At 36.6% G+C, this 18730-nt stretch overlaps 1 protein-coding gene across 1 annotated transcript in view; it reads left to right on the top strand.

Moving 5' to 3' along the window:
* Positions 1-17944, top strand: part of ACTR10 (actin-related protein 10 homolog (S. cerevisiae)) — a 39666-nt gene extending 21722 nt beyond the window's left edge. Inside the window, exons 8-13 of the mRNA XM_006864605.1 lie at positions 6249-6284; positions 10316-10395; positions 10476-10549; positions 13006-13087; positions 14255-14456; positions 17519-17944. Of these exons, the coding sequence (XP_006864667.1) occupies positions 6249-6284; positions 10316-10395; positions 10476-10549; positions 13006-13087; positions 14255-14456; positions 17519-17700 (656 nt within the window). The 3' untranslated portion in view covers positions 17701-17944. The remainder of the gene's footprint in view (positions 1-6248; positions 6285-10315; positions 10396-10475; positions 10550-13005; positions 13088-14254; positions 14457-17518) is intronic.
* Positions 17945-18730: the final 786 nt, after the last annotated feature.

The following is an 18730-nucleotide window of genomic DNA, read 5'->3' as shown; positions in this document are numbered from 1 at the left end:
TTCTAAGGAGTGGTACCTCTTAATTGTGTTATTGTTTGATCTCATAGGTTTATCATTTATTGAAAGTTGAGCCATGGAAGTGAGTTCAACTTTAGGCTCAAAGGGTGTTGAAGGGCCATAGTCGCAGCAGTTCTACCAACATCTACCTGAGCAATAAATGTGGTCTTTGTTATTACTGAGTTTTGTTCCACACTTTTCCCTACTCTCTCCAGGACCTCCCATTGGAATCTCTTTCAGAGGGGTCAGCAGTGGTACCCAGACACCATCTAGTTTTTTTGATGTCAGGGTTATGGAGGCTGTGTGTCAGAGAAATGGCCATTAGTCCTTTGAACTTATTATTTCCTTGTAGACAAGTAAATCAGATTAAGCTCTGATCTCTCAGCAGTAGTCATGTAGGCAAGAAAGCAATGGGGAGACATACACCAAACCCTAAAAGAAAAAAACTGCCAACCAAGAATGGTCTACCCAACAAAGCTATCAATAAAATACGATGATGCAGTCAAAACATTTCCAGGATAAACAGAATCTAAGGTACTTTGTCAAAGCCAACCCAGAGCTTCAAAGCATCCTAAAGGGAGTTCTTTGGACTGAAAACCAGCAAGAACATACAACAACCAGAGATTGACAGACGTGGCAACACCACCCAGAACTCAGTCGACAGAAGAGTCTAGAACAGAACAAAATTACAACAACAAATTCAGAGGACATGGGAGGTCAGTTCAAAGATCAAAATAATGACAGTGTCAAAGAAGGGAAAAATGTAGGAACAGAGATCCAGGTAGTGAGTAGGTCAAGTAGATTGCAGGATAAAATAAACTGTCTTAAATGGAGGAAAAAGTAGATTATAGGGTAGCCTTAAAGAATATTAATACTTCACAGCATACCAAGAAAATGAAGATCCATGAAGAACATGGAAACATTAAAACTAAGAAGAAACTGACAAGAAAGAGCACAAAAAACTTGAACTCAGCACAGGAAGGTATGTAGAACATAGGAACCAGCAGCACTACAAATAAACTAACGTGATGACAGCAATTAATTCGTGCCTATCAATAGTTACACTCAATGTCAATGGACTAAATGCACCAGTGAAGAGACAGAGAGTGACAAAATGGATATGAAAACAAGGCCCTTCAATGTGCTGCCTGCAAGAAACACACCTTACAGACAAAGACAAAACCACATTAAAAGTTAAAGGATGGAAAAAAATAATACCAAACCAATTGCAATAGAAAATGAGCAGGAGTGGTAACGCTAATCTCTGATAAAATAAACTTTAAGGCAAAAACCAGCATAAGAGATAAAGAAGGACACTAGCTCATGATTAAAAGGTCAATTTAACAAGATGACATAACTATGATAAATATCTATGCTCCCAATGAAAGAGCCCCAAAATATAGAAAGCAAACCCTACTAATTGAAGAAAGAAATAGACAAATCTACAAATAGTGGGAGATTTTAATATGCCATTTTCAGAAAAGGATAGAACAAGTAGAAGGAAACTCAACAAAGATACAAAAGAACTAAACAACACAATCAACCAACTTGACCTCATAGATATGTACAGAGCAACAGCACATTCAATCCAACAGCAGCACAATACACATTCTTTTCCAGGGCACATGGAACATTCTCCAAAATTGACCATGTGTTAGGCCACAAAATAAGCCTTCATAAATTTACTAACATCAGAATACTACAAAGCATCTTCTCAGACCACAATGTTATAAAACTAGAAATCAACAATAGGAAGACCAAGGAAATAAAGTCAGATACATGGAAACTGAATAACAACCTGCTTAAAAGCTACTGAGTAGTAGAAAAAATAAAACATTAACTCACAAAGTTCCTAGAAAAAAGTGAGAAGGAAAACACAACATACCAAAATCTTTGCAGCACGGCGAAAGTGGCGCTGAGAGGACAGTCTACTGCGATAAATTCACACATCCAAAAAGAAGAAAGAACCAAAATTAACACATTAACACAGCATTTCCCAACAATTAGAAACAGACCAACAAAGTGAGCCTACAGTCACCAAAATTAAAGAAATAATAAAGATTAGAGCAGAAATAAATGAGATAGAAAACAGAAAAATTATAGAAAGAATCAACAGAACAAAAAGCTGGTTCTTCAAAAGGGTTGATAAAATTGGCAAACCTAACAAAAAAGGGAAAAGATACAAATAACACACATAATTATTTCCTAGTATCTCTGATTTTCTTCACTGTTCTTTGTTCAGGATGGAGAAAAAGACCAAAAATTGCACCTTATCTAGCCAGTCACAAGCTTTGAAGCCCTGTCTCTACTTGCCAAAGTAGAATGTAGAACATTGTCTTTGTGGACTATGTTTGCCAATTGACCATGGTATCCCTGAGATGATAGTTTTGAGCCCCCAGACTCAGTGACTCATTCCCTCAAGGTGTTTGGTGTTGGCTATCAAGTTTTCATAATTTTGCCCACTATAAACTACTATCTACCACTTGTCTGTGAGTTTGTCATACTGTAGTGGCTTGCATGTTGCTGTGATTTGGGAAGCTATGCCACTGGTATTTTAAATACGATCAGGGTCACCTATGGTGCACAGGATTCAGCTGAGTTTCCAGACTAAGACAGTAGGAACAAGGAGAGGCAGAATACTTCCAAAGGTTTACTCCCTGAAAACCTATGAATACACTGGAGCAATGACATATAGCGCCAAAGTATTAAGTATTAAAACATCCTGAAGAGCACCAGAATATTGTCAGATATAGTGCTGGAAGATGAGCCCCTCAGGTTGGAAGTCATTCAAAATACAACTGGGGAAAAGCTGCCTCCTCAAAGTAGACTTGACTGTGATGACGCAAATAGAATAAACCTTTTGGGACCTTCATTTGTTGATGGAGCACAACTGAAAATGAGAAGAAACAGCTATCAACATCCACTAATAATCAATGTGGAATGTACAAAGTATGAATCTAAGAAAATTGGAAATTGTCAAAAATGAAATGAATGCACAAATGCCGATAGCCTAGACATTACTGGTTACAAGTCAGGCTGCTAATCTCATAGTCAATAGTTAGAAACTACCAGCGGTTCCTTGGGAGAAAGATGAGGCTTTCTGCTCCCATAAAGTCTTACAGCCTCGCAAACCGTATGCTATGAGTCGGAACCGACTCCATGGCACATAACAACCTCCACCACCACCAGGCATTAGTGAGCTGAAATGGACTGGTATTGGCCATTTTGAATCTGAAAATTACATGGTTTACTATTCATATTGAAGAGGAATTAAATCACATTTGTCATCAAAAAGAACATTTCAAGATCTTTCTTGAAGTATAATGCTGTCTATGATAGGAGAATAATCTATTATGCCTATAAGGCAGACCAGTTAAAACAACTATTATTCAAATTTATGTACCAACCACCAAAGCTAGTGGTGATATAATTGAAGATTTCTACCAACTTTTTCAGTGTGAAATTGATCAAACATGCAATCAAAATGTATTGATAATTACTGTGATTTCATACAGAGTTGGAAACAAAGAGGAAGGATCGGTAGTTGGAAAAATATGGCCCTGGTGTTAAAAACCATGCTGGAATAACATGATAGAATTTTACAAGACTAATGACTTCTTCACTGCAAATGTCTTTTTAAACAACATAAAAGATGACCATACCGTTAAACCTCACCAGGTGGCATACACAGAATCAAATTGACTACATCTGTGAGGAGAAACAGTGGAAAAGCTGTGTTTCATCAGCGAAAACAAGGTCAGGGGAAGACTGTGGAACAGACCATCAATTACTCATAGGCAAGTTCTGGCTGAAGGTGAAGAAATTAGAACACGTGTTCTTAAATTGTAGTCTGTTATATCCCATTTAGGAGTCTTTCTGTGGCGCTGTAGGGTAAGCACTGGACTGCTAAGAGTCAGAACCAACTCGATGGCACTTAACAATAATATAACCCATTTAGTAGTCATTGTGTGGTACTGTAAGATGAGCACTGGATTGCTAACCACAAGATTGGCACTTCAAATCCACCAGTTGCTCTGAAAGAGAAATGAGGTTTTCTGCTTCCACAAAAAAAAAAAATTTTTTTTAAGCTTTTATTGTGAATTGAGTGAAGGTTTACAGGGCAGCTCATCAGTTTTACATTCACCCAGTCATTGCAATGCTTACAATCCCCTCCATGCACCATCAGCTAACAGTATTTACCTCTGTTACCCTTTTTTTTCGATGTACACATACTACATGCAAAATATATATTCGTTTAAATGTCTAAAGGGCACATTTTGCAAGCCAGCCTCCTGCCTGCAGGCACATTGCTTTCTTGGTCTATGGGCCTATATTCATGCTCTTTCTGTGCCATCGCCTCTGCCACAATCTCTTATCACTGCTTTTCTGATTAAGATTATTCACTCCTCTCATGCTCTTCCCTCTTGATGGTCCTTCTGTTTCTGAAATGACTTATTAACTGCTCCCCCCTTTTGGCTACACCTCTTCTACATTTACAGTTGTGACCATCACAGTTCACAAAGTGGAATCATAAAATCCTATCCCCATCATCACCAGACCCATCTGGACAAGAGGAAAACTATTCAGTGGGGATGCTATCTTAACCTCCTTGTTCTGACCCTAACCACCCTCCTGAAAGCTTGTAAGCCAGTCACTTTGTGCCTTTATGTCCTCGCAATTTTGATAGCCGAAGTCTAAGTTGCCCGTCCCTGTCAACCCAGTGTGCTGATGAGACAAGCTTGGTCCTTGATAGGAAGAAACCTTCCCTTTCGGTTGGAATTTTGGGCAGCTACATCCATGAGCAAAGGTCCAGTTTGTCAAAAATGTTCTCCAAACATTTTTATTACATCCTGGCCCTATCAGGAAAAAAACATTTTTGAGCATGAAAATTTAATATATATGTATTTATAAAGTATACCTCGCACAAAAGTAAGAATCTAGAAACAACAAGGTAATAGAGAAAAAAAATTCTAAAATCATTTGTATTAATCATAGAATTTTTTTTGTTCTCATAAAAGTATTGTGATTAAGTAAACTTTATAGTTTATTTCAAAATCATAGCTTAATATGTATATTTTTTTAAAGTTTTATTGTTAATTAAGTGATAATTTACATAGGAGAACATTAGCTTTACATTCATCCTATTGTATTTCGTTTCATTGCAATGATTACTATCCCCTCCATGCATCATCAAACAACCAAAGGATACAATCACATAGTTTAATATTTTGAAGTTGTGGTTTCAAGTTCAATTTATTATGACACTTAACTCTCAGTAGTTGTCATAACTTAAAGAGATAGCAAACAAGTTGTATCGATCCAGTTGTTGTAATTTTTTGTCTTTAATGTAAATAATTTGTTCTTAAAAATTAATCAGAATATTTTTACTTATTTAACAATGGATTAAACTTTTTTAGCTTGTTGTTATTAAGTGCCGTCTTGTCAGTTCCAACTCATAGCAACCCTGTATAGTGTTTCTGAGGAGAGAATGGTGGGTTGTACTACCAACTCTGTGGTTAACAGTTTGGTGTTTATCCTACAATGCCACACCAGCACTCCTTTTTTAGTTTAGATGAATGTTAATTTAACTTAGAAAAATTTGTTTCTGAATCTAACTCAGAAAATTAGAGATTTTTGGTAACAAAAATTACATAATAATGGTAACATACCTAAACACCCACCTTCCAAGATTTTTCTACATCACATAGATTTCTTTGAATCTCATTCATCGTTTTAATATGTTTCCTTAACATGAAGAAAAAGATTAAAAGTCTGCATTTGATCCTTTTTAAAATATATATAAGGTTAGTATATTATGGATAGCCAGTTATTATCAAAGGAAAATAAGCATATTTGTAATATCACTTTTTCAAAAGAAAAATAAATTCATCTTTGTACAATTCAGTTCTTCTAAGTACTTGCCACAATATAACTAGAAAAACCTCTTTACGTCATAAAAGATTTTCTTGGTAATAATCTTTCTAATTATACAATAGTCTTCATTTTAAAGATCTTGCTTTTTTGATAAGGTTTGCACATCTATCATATCCAGATATGTAGCCCTTTTGTACATATCTGGCTTCAGCTTTGGCTTTGGCTTGGTTTTAAATGAGGTATCTTCCCTAAAAGCAAACTTAATTTTTTCTGGCTTTTTATTTTAAAATTGTACCAGTTATATATTTTTTTTAAATCTTGTCAAGATGAAAATGTGAATGCAATTTAATAGGTTGTTTGTTAAATTCTTCTTTTAGGTTCAATTCCAGAAGGTGTCCTAGAAGACATTAAAGGTAAATCTTTATCTTAAGTTCCCAGTTTTGTCCCTTTTATCCTTAAGTGTTAGTTTGGCATGTGTGTGTTTCTAAATATTCTTACATGTTGTTTAAAGAAACAAACATAGACTGTATATTATTATTATTATTGTTAAGTGCCATTGAGTTGGTTCCGACTCATAACGGCCCTGTATAGGGTTTCCAAGGAGTAGCTGGTGGGTTTGAACTGCCTGCCTTGTGGTTCGCAGTCCAGTGCTGATCCTACAGCACCACACCAGGATATATACATCTCATGTATATATTATGTATATATATTTGTGTATAGAATATATATATTCCATGTTTGGCTATATAATATCTTTTCAATATTTAACGTATAAAGGAGCTCTGGTAGCGTAGTGGTTATGAATCGGACTGTGAGCCGCAAGGTCAGCAGTTCGAAACTACCGGCCGCTCCGTGGGAGAAAGATGAGGCGATCTGCTCCCATAAAGATTTACAGCCTCGGAAACCCTGTGTAGGGTCGCTATGAGTCGGAACCGACTCCAAGGCACATAACAACAACAACAACAAGGCTATGGAATAATGTAAACCTTTTTATTTATATGTAAATTTAGGTAAATGTAAAGAAAGTTTTTTATTTTTCTTCAGACTTATGGAAACCATTGGCATTATCCATGATGTTTTATTACAGCAACTGCTCAATTATATGTATGGCACGTACAAGGTGATTGGGGAACCAGTAATTTGCCCAATATGTAATAGCAGTTAAATTGTGTAAAAGAACCACTGGTTTGACATTATATAGTGTTTTTTTTCTCTAGTTTTTCATCGTACATTTTTATAAAGTCAGTCATTTTACTATTTGGAAATTCTAGAATAGGGCTCAAAGTATATTAGATTCACTTTAATGAGATACATTATTTCTATTTTACTAGAGTGTGTTTTATGATAATGTTCAAATTTGGCTCTCTGTTGTTTTGATGTACTAAATGGAAAAACACTTAAGATACACTGTTCTTCATTACTTAGAGTGGCATGTAAAATTAATATTCTGCAATATTTAAGAAAGGATTAGACACTAATAGATCTTAGACCTAAATGGGACCTGGAGATACTCTAGTATACTTGGGGCCCTGAAATATTAAATGACTTGTTCCTTGTCGCATAGGTTGTTTGGATTAGAGTTATTGGTACAAACCAGATCATGCTCTTCATTATATTGCTTGTTTATGTGATATAATTACCCAAAACCTTTTCAAATTTTGTGAAATTTCAGTCATTTTGCACATGCTTATTGCAACAGCTAAATTATCTCAAGTAAAATTAATCGTTTCCTTTCTCCTCCCTTTCAGTCATATCCCGCATGATATACTTGCTAATTTATGTGAGCTATTTAGAGTTATGTCTTGTTATATGGGCTCTAGCTTATGAGAAGATGATTAACTTTCCCATTAGTCAGAGAAACACATCAGACTGGCAAAAATTTGAAATAGAGGCCTCCATTATTGGTGAGATTGTAGGAAAATGAATACATATTACTATTAGAAAGGATTGCAAATCTTACTAGAAAGCAATCTGGCTTAGTTTATTAAAAGTGAAAGTGGATTCCATCTAACAGGAATGTTGAATGAAGTTTGGTAACTTCATAATAAAAAATATCGTATAGATATTAAAGGAAAGAAGCTACATATATTGATTTGGAAGGATGTCTATTATGTTAAGAAAGAAATAAGTTATGGAATTATATTTGTAGTGTGTATAAATCCATTTATGTTTAAAAACCAGTTACTTGAAATTTTTTTAAACTGTTGTTTATCTATTCTTAGGTTTTCAATTTGGTTGATTAGATTGCTTTAAAGTATTCCAACCTTAGTCAAGTATGCAGTATCTTGAGGGCAAAGTATTTATCTTGCTTAGGTAGTTATGAGGACTTGAATGAAATATAAAACATATACCCACTCCTCATTTTTCAACATGGCTAAATTCCAAAGTATATGAAATTGGTGTCATGTGAGAATTGAGAGCATGTCCCATCCCTGGCACGGGTATACCCAGTTGTAGTTGTTCAGTGTGTGGGGATGCATGTGGCATGGTCAGCCCTCTTAAACACTACACCTTCCCCAACACTGTGCAACACTCAAGGAGTGAGAGAGGGGTGGGTCATAGTGGTGGTAGTCAGATGTTACCCCTCTCCACCACTACTACCTGTTCTCTGCAGGCACCCCACTCATCCTCTGCCTGTCACCTCCCAACACTTACCACAGGTGGGAACCCCATTTGTTCTGCATCTGCCCTGACCCACAGTCCCATGTGACCCCTTCCCCTCTTCCCACTTTCCTGCCTTTCCCACTAACCTCCCCAGCACCTTCTGGCCTTCACCTAACCACCTCTTGTCTGCCCACAACCTCACATCATTCCACTGCTGCCCCGCAACCTCTGTGACTAAAGGAAGATGTTTTGTACAAATGGGAGAGCGTATTTTGTGGCCTTGTCATTGAGACACTGTTCAGGGTGCCCCTGAGGGTGCCCCAGGTCCCCGACTGTGTGGGGTCTGGACCATCAGAGGTACCGCCTGAGAATTTTTTTAAAGATGTAAATACAAAATAGCAGATAATGAAATAGTCAATAAGTGAAGAGTAGATGTGTAAGCAGCTAGCTCATTGTCTAGCATATTACAGATTCGCTCTCAACAAATGTCCTCTGTATTAGTGAAAGAAACTAGCTTTTTATCTATACATGACCAATATGTTCTGTTTGAAATTCAAGTCAATAGATTTCTAGCATTCAACATATTTTATCTCTGCTTTCAAAAAACTATACCTTATTTCTGAAAATCATTTAAAGCAGCTCATTATAAATAGTAAGGAGCTCTGGTAGCATAGTGGTTACGAATCGGGCTGCGAACCACAAAGTCAGCAGTTCAAAACTACCAGCTGTTCCACGGGAGAAAGATGATGCTTTCTGCTCACGTAAAGATTAACAGCCTCGGAAACCCTGTACAGGGTCGCTATGAGTCAGTTCCGACTCCATAGCATATAACCATCACCAATCATTATAAACAGTGCTTTGCAATATTAACTTAAAAGATAAATGTGTAAAGGTTTTAAAAAACAAAAATTTACTATCGTAGAAGAAAAGTGGTAATCTTAGCATGTACCAAGGAAGCAAAAAATTATTATGCCATTAAAAAAAATAAATACCAAAGTCGTATTAAGGAGGTCTGGTAAGGTAGTGGTTATGAATTGGGTTGCTAACCTCAAGGTCAACAGTTCGAAACTGCCAGCTCTTCCACAGGAGAAAGATGAGGCTTTCTGCTCTCATAAAGATTTACAATCTTAGAAACCCTGTCGCTGTGAGTCAGAACCAACTCCACGGCACACCACCACCACCACCAAGGGGAATTACTGCAACTGAGAGCAACATTTAGGTTGTGTTTTCTCTAAAAAATTTTTTAAAAAATCAGATGGATGGATGGATGGATTGCTGTAGTTATTAAGTGCCAAAGAGTCAGTTCCAAATCATAGCATCCCTTTATAGGGTTTTCAAGGAGTGGCTGGTGGGTTTGAACCACTAGCCTTGCATCAGCAGTCCAGTACTTATCCTACAGCACCATACCAGGACTCCAACAAATAGATAGACATAAATAAATGTGTCAGCAAAGCATGTTGTTCAACTAGAATTATCCATCTGTTCATGAGGATGGCACTTTAGGATAAGCACTGGACTGCTGACTGCAAGGGTGACAGTTCAGTCCCACCAACCTCTCCTCAGAACCCTTACACAGAGTTGCCTTGAGTCAGAATGGGCTTAGTGGCAAAGATTGCACACATGTTGAAACATGTTTTATGACTCCTCAATGAATAAAGACAGCCTTTTCAATTGTGAATAAATAGCCGTTAGCCAACTTAAATACACTAGGGTAGAGTTTGTAAAATCCAAAGGAATGAATGGTCACCTTGTCCTCTTAAATGGAATTGTTTTAACTGGGATGTAGGTTGACTCTATTCAATCACGAAGTGTAACAGAGTTCCCTTTTCTTTATTCTAAGTTCGCACTTGCATTGTAAGTGATCTCAAGCGTGGACTAAATATCCAAGCAGCAAAATTTAACCTTGATGGGAAAACTGAGGTAAGTTACAGATAAAGTTACATTCTTTGTAGTGAGATTATAACGCATGTAGACTTACACTTATGATATTTTTACTTCAGCGCCCCACACCACCCCCAAATGTTGACTACCCATTAGATGGAGAGAAGATTTTACATGTCCTTGGGTCAATCAGGTGAGACCTTAATTTTTTAGGAGCAAAATGATGAAGTAAAATAAATTTCTGGATTTTTAAAAATGTTTGTATTAGCCATACTTCAGTATTGCTGATTAAACATTTCAGGTGTTTTTTCATTAAGCCTTATCATTCATGATTAATTATTTAATTAAAAAACATATTTTTAACTTAAATTCTTTCCTGTTCATCAAGATCATTCAGAACTAATTCAGTTAATGCAATCAATCATTCTTTGAAATGGAGCAGGGAGTATGATACAAGGGTCATTAAAGTTTCTCTGCAAGCCATGTGGTCTATGCTTCAAATACTCAATTCTACTGTTTAACACAGAAATCATCCATAGAGAGTATGTAAATGAATTTGTGTAGCTCTTTCCAATAAAATTTTGTTTACAAAACTCTTTGGTCTGGATTTGGCTAGCAGGTCTTAGTTTTCTGACCCTTTTTAAACTTCCTGTTACAAAGAATAGATTGTTCCAGATAAACTCAATCTGTCAGATTCATTAGTATTTCACCATTTTTTATTCATCTTTTATTATTGTTCTGTCTAGTAATGTAATATAAACTGGTATTAAAGACCTATATAATTCTTTTGATAACTATAATTTTTGTCTAACCCATACCAGCTTTATAAGATTTGCATGACCAAAGCTTTAGCTATAAAATTATATTAGAAGGTACACAGAAAAGAATTATTTAATATATTGAAGGTCCTATTTGATTTTGAAGTAATTAATATAGAGATAATTGAGAAATTAAAAAGAAGAACATGATTTAAGTAAGTCCCTGGATTACAAACATTAGACAACTCATTCTTTCCCTCTAATGTTATGTAAATTTACTCTCACTTTGAAATGGTTGAACCAGTTGCCTTCACTTGCTGCACACTCCTGTAAAGGACATGGAGCTTTTCTTGCACTAAAAACCACACCCACTGCCATGAAGTCAGTTCCGACCCATAGCAATCCTAGATAGAGGGTTTCTGACACTATAAATCTTTGTGGAAGCAGACAGCTTCATCTGTCTCTCACAGAGTGGTTAGTGTAACCAGCAGCACCACAAGAGCACTAAAGACAGGCTTAATAAGAACTGGAGGCACCTATTCACTCACATAGAAATCTGACTTAAAGATACACTTAGCAACAGATCTTGTTAGTAACCCAGTGTCTGCTTGTATACAAAAGTTAAAGATGATATGTTGGGTGAAAAAAAGAAAAAAGTAAGGGTGTAACATATCTTGTTAGGAAGTTGCAAAGATAGTACACAGAGGTTCCTATACCTTTCTACCAGTTTCACTCAGTGGTTACAGTTTACATGTTTATAGTATAATCTCAAAACCAGGAAATTGCCATTGGTATTAAAGTGTTGAGAGAGAGAGAGAGAGAGAGAGAGAGCGCGAGAGAGCGAGCTCTGGTAGCATAGTGGTTATGAATCGGGCTGTAGTGGTTATGAATCGGGCTGCGAGCCGCAAGGTCAGCAGTTCGAAACTACCAGCTGTTCTTCAGGAGAAAGATGAGGCATTCTGTTCCTGTAAAGATTTATGGCCTCGGAAACCATATACAGGGTCGCTATAAGTCGGAACCAACTCCACTGCACATAAAAACAACAACATATATATATGTTTTCGGAGGAGTAGTTGGTGAGCTTGAACCGTTGACCTTGCAGTTCAAACTGACATTGCAGTCCAGCCCATTGACTCACAGCACCACTCCAGAACTCCGTAATATGTGTGTGTGTACACGCATACACACACACACACACATATATATATACCTAGTTAGTGTAATTTTATTGTGGTGTGGCCTTGTAGGATCAGCACTGGACTGCAAACAACAAGGTTGGCAGTTCAAACCCACCAACTGATCCTCGGACACCCTACACAGGGCCTCTATGAGTTGATACTGACACTTAACACATGACAGATTTGTGTCATCACCATTACAGTTTAGATACAGAACTCTTTTATCGCAAAGATCATGCTAACCAAAAGTGGGATTTGAATTTGAAAAGGGAAAACTAAAAATGCATACTTGATAGGCAACTAGCAATCTTTGCAGTGTATAACTTTTAAAAAACAAAGAGATGGTGTTTTGATTTTTTTTTTTTTTTTTTTTATGTATATACTTGTGGAGTAGTGTCTTACTCACGTTTATAGAATATCCTTTTTGTTATTCAACTTGGGGAGGTAAATTGAACATAAGATATGTATATATAAATCTATGTATAATAATATTAGTAGATAATCATTATGAAATGCCTTATATGGATCAGGCAATGTTCTGTTAACTCACTGAATCCGTACCCTGTGCGGCAGGTACTGTGCTCCCTACATATGAGAACAATTTGTGTTTTAACAATTATTCTGCATTAGCATAGTATTGGTACTTAAAAATATTACGTCACTACAACTGTTGGTGTACTCCATATTATATTTTATGATGTTTTTCATCTCAGAGATTCAGTTGTGGAAATTCTTTTTGAACAAGATAATGAAGAAAAATCAGTTGCCACTTTAATACTGGATTCGCTTATGCAGGTATATTTTAAAGAAAAATTTTAAATGTTACACTGTCAATTTTTGCTTTAGCTATTAGATACACTTTTACCTTTCATATTAAATGTTATACCTGATGAGTTTAGTCTTACTGAAACATGGTACCTGAGACATTTTAAGGATAATAAGTACCTCTTGTATTTTGTTTGTTTTTTTCAGAACAGTAATACCCAAAGTGTTACTTTGTACTAAGTGTGGTTTGCAAGGAGCCTTAGTGGTATCGTGGGTTATGAGGAGGGCTGCTAATTGCAAGATGAGCAGTTTGAATCCACCAGCCACTTTTCGGGAGAAAGATGAGGCTTTCTGCTTCTGTAAAGATTTGCAGCCTCAAAAAACCATATACAGGGTGATTATGAATAAGAACCTACTCCATGACACACAATCACCATACGTGTAGCTTGTGGCCCTATCAAATGCAGGTTTGCATAGCATTGCACTTTCATTTCACAGAAAACCAGTTGCCATCAAGTCATTTCCAACTCATGGCAAACCCATGTGTGTCAGAGTAGAACCATGCTTCATAAGAGTTTTCAGTTGTTGATTTTCTGAAAGTATATTGCCAGACCTTTGATCTGAGGAGCCTCTAGATAGACTTTGAACCTCCAGCATTTTGGTTATCAGCAAACTTTTTTAGCCTTTTGTATCACCCATTGACTCCATTTCCACAAATCATATGGTACTATGTCTCTTTGGTTTAATGACTACAGAATCACCATCATTGCCCTGAAATATGCTCCAGACTAGGACTCCACTCAGGGACGATTATTATAAAATATAATACACATACTTTCCTTACTAAAAACGAAAATAAAAATAATTTATTTCTTGTCATACTTTTATCCCAGCTCAATCATTCTACCCTGAAAATTAGAATACTCACATATTAGCATTTGTCCTGTGAAGTTTTTAATTTCACAGTATTAAATTTTTAAATACTTTCAAATCTTTAAAGTTCTATATAAGTATATGGTAATTGTGGTTACATTTGCTGTTTGAAGAACACACTTGTTAAGAAAACCTTGCTGAGACCTTACTGTACCCAAATGATCACCTAATGGTAATAACAGATTTCTATAACTCATCTATAATACAGTCAAGCATTACTTATAAATCAGGGACAAATTATTTCTTCTTCTTTTTTAATAACAGTGCCCAATAGATACAAGAAAGCAACTAGCAGAGAATTTGGTAGTCATAGGTGGCACATCCATGTTGCCAGGATTTCTCCACAGATTGCTTGCAGAAATAAGATACTTGGTTGAAAAACCAAAATATAAAAAAGCACTTGGCACGAAGACATTCCGAATTCATACTCCACCTGCAAAGGCTAACTGTGTGGCCTGGTTGGGAGGTAAGAATTTAGTTGTTTCTGTTTTGTAACTTTTTACTGAGAATTGAGTGAGGGTTTACAGAGCAGACCATCAGTTTTTACTACATTCAACAAATGATATACTTTTTGCTTCATTACATGGCTGCAATCCCTTCCACGCACCAACAGTTAATCATATTGACTTCTGTTCACTTTAACTATTGCATTCCTCCCTGTGTGTCCCACTACCTTCATCTTCCCTCTGCTAGCCTCCCTTTGGTGGTTGTATATTGCCCATTTATTCTCTAGACTGTGAATAATATTCTGTCCCTGCCCCTACCCCTCATAACCATCATAGATTGTTGCTTTTATCAAGAAAACCTTTTTGTAACTTTATTTTTCCTTTGACCTTCTGTCTTGAATTGAGTGAAGGTCACACAGAGCAGAACCACAGCAAACGAATCATATAGTCTGCCCCACCACACGCATGCAGTCCCCTCCATGGTCAACAGCTTTCACCTCCACCCAACCAGCTACCACATTCGTCCCTGTGTCTCTCCCTCTGTCCCCCCTCTACCAACCTACTTCCCAATGTACACTGTCTGCCCTGCCACCCACACCAACATAAGCCTGCCCTCCAGCCCATGAACAACCTTCACCCCCAACCCCTTCTCGCCACCCCAAACCACCACAGACTGCCTTATTCCCTTTGTCAGAACAATTATACAATGGCACACCCCACTCCCACCTCCCATCCCAAACCACCCCCACTGGGACTGAGTCTCCCCCCTGAGGTATGAAGCTCCAAACCTGCCTCCATAATTCTTCTTTTGCTTGGATGTCAGGGCTTGTCGCAGGTCGTAGTTCACCCCGGGCCATAGGTCACCCGGGGTTGTAGTTCACCGCAGCTCACCTGGCTCCTTGTTTACTCTGTATAATCATTATATAGTAAATGGCTGCTGAATAACCTTACTAATGGGTGTGTTAGAATAGAAGAGTCAGTGTTCAAAATTGCCCACTTAGTAAACTCTTAAATGATTTTCTTTGAACGTTGATTTTTCATTAAATTATATATTTAAAATTATGTGCCTATTTATTTTGGCATTTACTCTGATTATTCTAACTAAATTTCTTCATCCAATTATGAATTTAATTCAGTGATATTACCCTTGCTCAAAACATTTCAATTACTTTCGAAACTAATTCATGAGCTATATATGAAAACTGGTCTCTATTTTTTAGTTGCATTATATGATGTGACTTAGTTTACTGACAGGTTTCCAGTTTACACAGGTTTTACTATGTGGGTATAAAAGTATGGTGGTGCTGTGTTGGTGGTTATGTGCTGTGGAGTCAGTTCCGACTCACAGTGACACTGTATAGAGTTTCCGAGGCTGTAAAACTTTGCGGGAACAGAAAGCCTCATCTTTCTCCTGTGTAACAGCTTGTAATTTCGAACTACTAACCTTAGGGTTAGCAGCCCAACTCATAACTACTACGCTACCTCAGGTCTTGTAACTTATACTTTATAACAAGGAGCTCTGGTAGCGTAGTGGTTACAAATCAGGCTGCAAGCCTTAAGGTCAGCAGTTTGAAACTACCAGCTGTTCCACAGGAGAAAGATGAGAGACTTTCTGCTCCTGTAAAGATTTACAGCCTCGAAAGCCCTGTGCAGGGTTGCTATGAGTCGGAACCAACTCCACAACACGTAACCACCACCACCATACTTTATAACAAATTATACAACATGTATGTATATATGTGTATGTTATACTTAGGAGCCATACATATGCGTATGTGTCCTGGCATGGCGCTATAGGTTAATGCACTGGATTTCCAAATCATGATCAACACAGTCGAAAATACTGACATAGTCAATAAAGCACAAACATTTTTCTGGTATTCTCTGCATTCAGCCAAGATACATTTGACACAATGATGTACCTAGTTCCACGCTGTCTTCTGAATCCATCTTAAATTTCTGGCAGTTCTCTGTCGATACACTATTGCAGTCAATTTGAAACACGAGGTCAACAGTTCAAGCTTACCAGTTACTCTTCAAAAACCCTATACAGGGTCCCTATGGGTCAGAACCGACCTGACAGCACTTAACAACAACAACAACAACAACAACATATGATGTTGTCAAGTGCTGTCAAGTTGGTTCTGACTCACATTGACCCTGTATAAGGTTTCCAAGGAGACACTGGTGGGTTTGAACTGTCAACCTTGCAGTTAACTGGCTAGTGCTTATCCTACAATGCCATGCCAGGACTCATGTATATGTGCATCCTAGTGTGGTGCTGTAGGATAAGCACCGACCTGCTAAGGGTAAACACTGCCTTGCTAATCACAAGGTTGACAGTTCAAACCCACTTACTGTTCTTTGGAAATCCTATATAGCATCACTGTGAGTAAGAACTGACTCAATAGCACTTAACAACAACATATATATGTAATGCTGTTACAATTCATTCTAATTGGTATCAGGTTGATATACTCAGAAAAGTGAATGTTGTGTAATTTGTTATAGAGTAGAAGTTACTCAAAATATATTTTTGATTAAAGACAAATAGCTTTAAAGACTGCCTTGTGGATCTTTGTAAAGCCTTATGCTTACTGAGTTTTATAGTGCCATTTTATTTATTAAAGTACTGTAATCTTAGAATTATGCCAAAAAATGAAGGATCTTATTGGTTGCTGTATTTATTTAAAGTTGAAAATCCCTTCTACTCCACCTACTTTTAGATACTTATTATATTCATGTTAATCTGCTAAAGATCCTTTGGAGTCCTGGTGTGGTGCTGTAGGATAAGCACTGAATGCTAACCACAGGGTGAGCAGTTCAGTCCCACCAGCTGCTCCTCAGAAAATCAATACTACAACAACAACAAAGGCCCTTCCTACTCTCAACAGGAGTTACAGCTTACTCGATCAGTCAAAACTAGGATACAGAATAACTTCTGGAATTAATTTGAAGACTGATTACGCAGTGCTGAATATTACCACTTCTCTCTTGTCTTATAATGAAGTTGATATATGTGTATATAAAGCTTTCTGTTCAAAGTTTTCATTCTAGCTGTAAAAATATTTTTACCACACAGGAGCTATTTTTGGAGCACTGCAAGACATACTAGGAAGCCGATCAGTCTCAAAAGAGTATTATAATCAGACAGGTCGCATCCCAGATTGGTGTTCTCTCAACAACCCACCTTTGGAGATGATGTTTGATGTTGGGAAAGCTCAGCCACCTCTGATGAAGAGAGCATTTTCCACTGAGAAATAAAAGTTTGATTAAAATTCACCTTTGCTTGGTTTCAAATATTTAATCAGTTATAAGCAAACAGTACCAAGTATGTAGGATGTTTTGTTATAGACAGTTTTGTTGAAATGAAAGCATTTACGTATGCATTAATAGTTCATTATTTTGACTTTGCTTTTCTTGTGTGGTAATAATTTGGAAGCTGTTGCTTATGTGATTTGCTGTATTTATATCAATAAAGTATAGTGAAATACTTTAATTTTGGAAATTTGTTACATAGTCCACTTTAAAAAAAGTAATAGCACTCTCCCTCTGCATTTCATACAATCTATCCTGAGTATTAAAGACTATTGATTTTATTATATTTCGCAATTAAGTTTATTTTAAAAATAAATAATAATACCATTACCAATTATTTCAAATATTAACACTGGTCTATTGTTTAAAGTCTGTTGTTTATGTATTTTTGTGTCCTTATTATAACTATATGTTTCCAGAACATTTTTAGATGAATAGAAATTTATTTGACCCTTTGGACTAAGAATGTCTGGTAGTATAGTTAAGCATCTGTTAAGCAAAGTGTAAATGTTTGCTTTTTAACTTTAAATTTTCCTTTATAAGCAATTCTACATTTATAAGAAAAAAATGTATATAAAGTTACAACTGCTTTATAAACGTATTCATACTGTCATTAATCTTTTGTGCTTTGTATCTTTTTAGGGCAGGGGTTCTTTGAAATATGTACTGACTGAAATTTCTTTTGTTTTGATCATTTGTTTTTAATGAACTACCTCTTGTTGAAATTTTGCTGGTTTCATTCTGTGTAGGTACTTGTGAAGATGGGAAATACATATCTATATACATGCTCATATTCTTTAAATTCTCTGGGGCCACACGTTTGAAGATAGAGTAGGAATTTACTCCCAGTACATTCTCTGGGATGTATATCTTCAATTCCATTCTTATTTATATTTTAATCATTTTGATTTCCTTATCTGGATCTTTTCTTATTTTGCCACATGCTTTGTGTACAAAGATTCCAACACTAACTAAT

The sequence above is a fragment of the Chrysochloris asiatica genome, unplaced genomic scaffold (assembly GCF_000296735.1).
Source record: "Chrysochloris asiatica unplaced genomic scaffold, ChrAsi1.0 scaffold00067, whole genome shotgun sequence".
Lineage (NCBI taxonomy): Eukaryota > Metazoa > Chordata > Mammalia > Afrosoricida > Chrysochloridae > Chrysochloris > Chrysochloris asiatica.
Note: the sequence above shows the minus strand (reverse complement) of the source record. Positions and strands in the feature narration are given on the sequence as shown.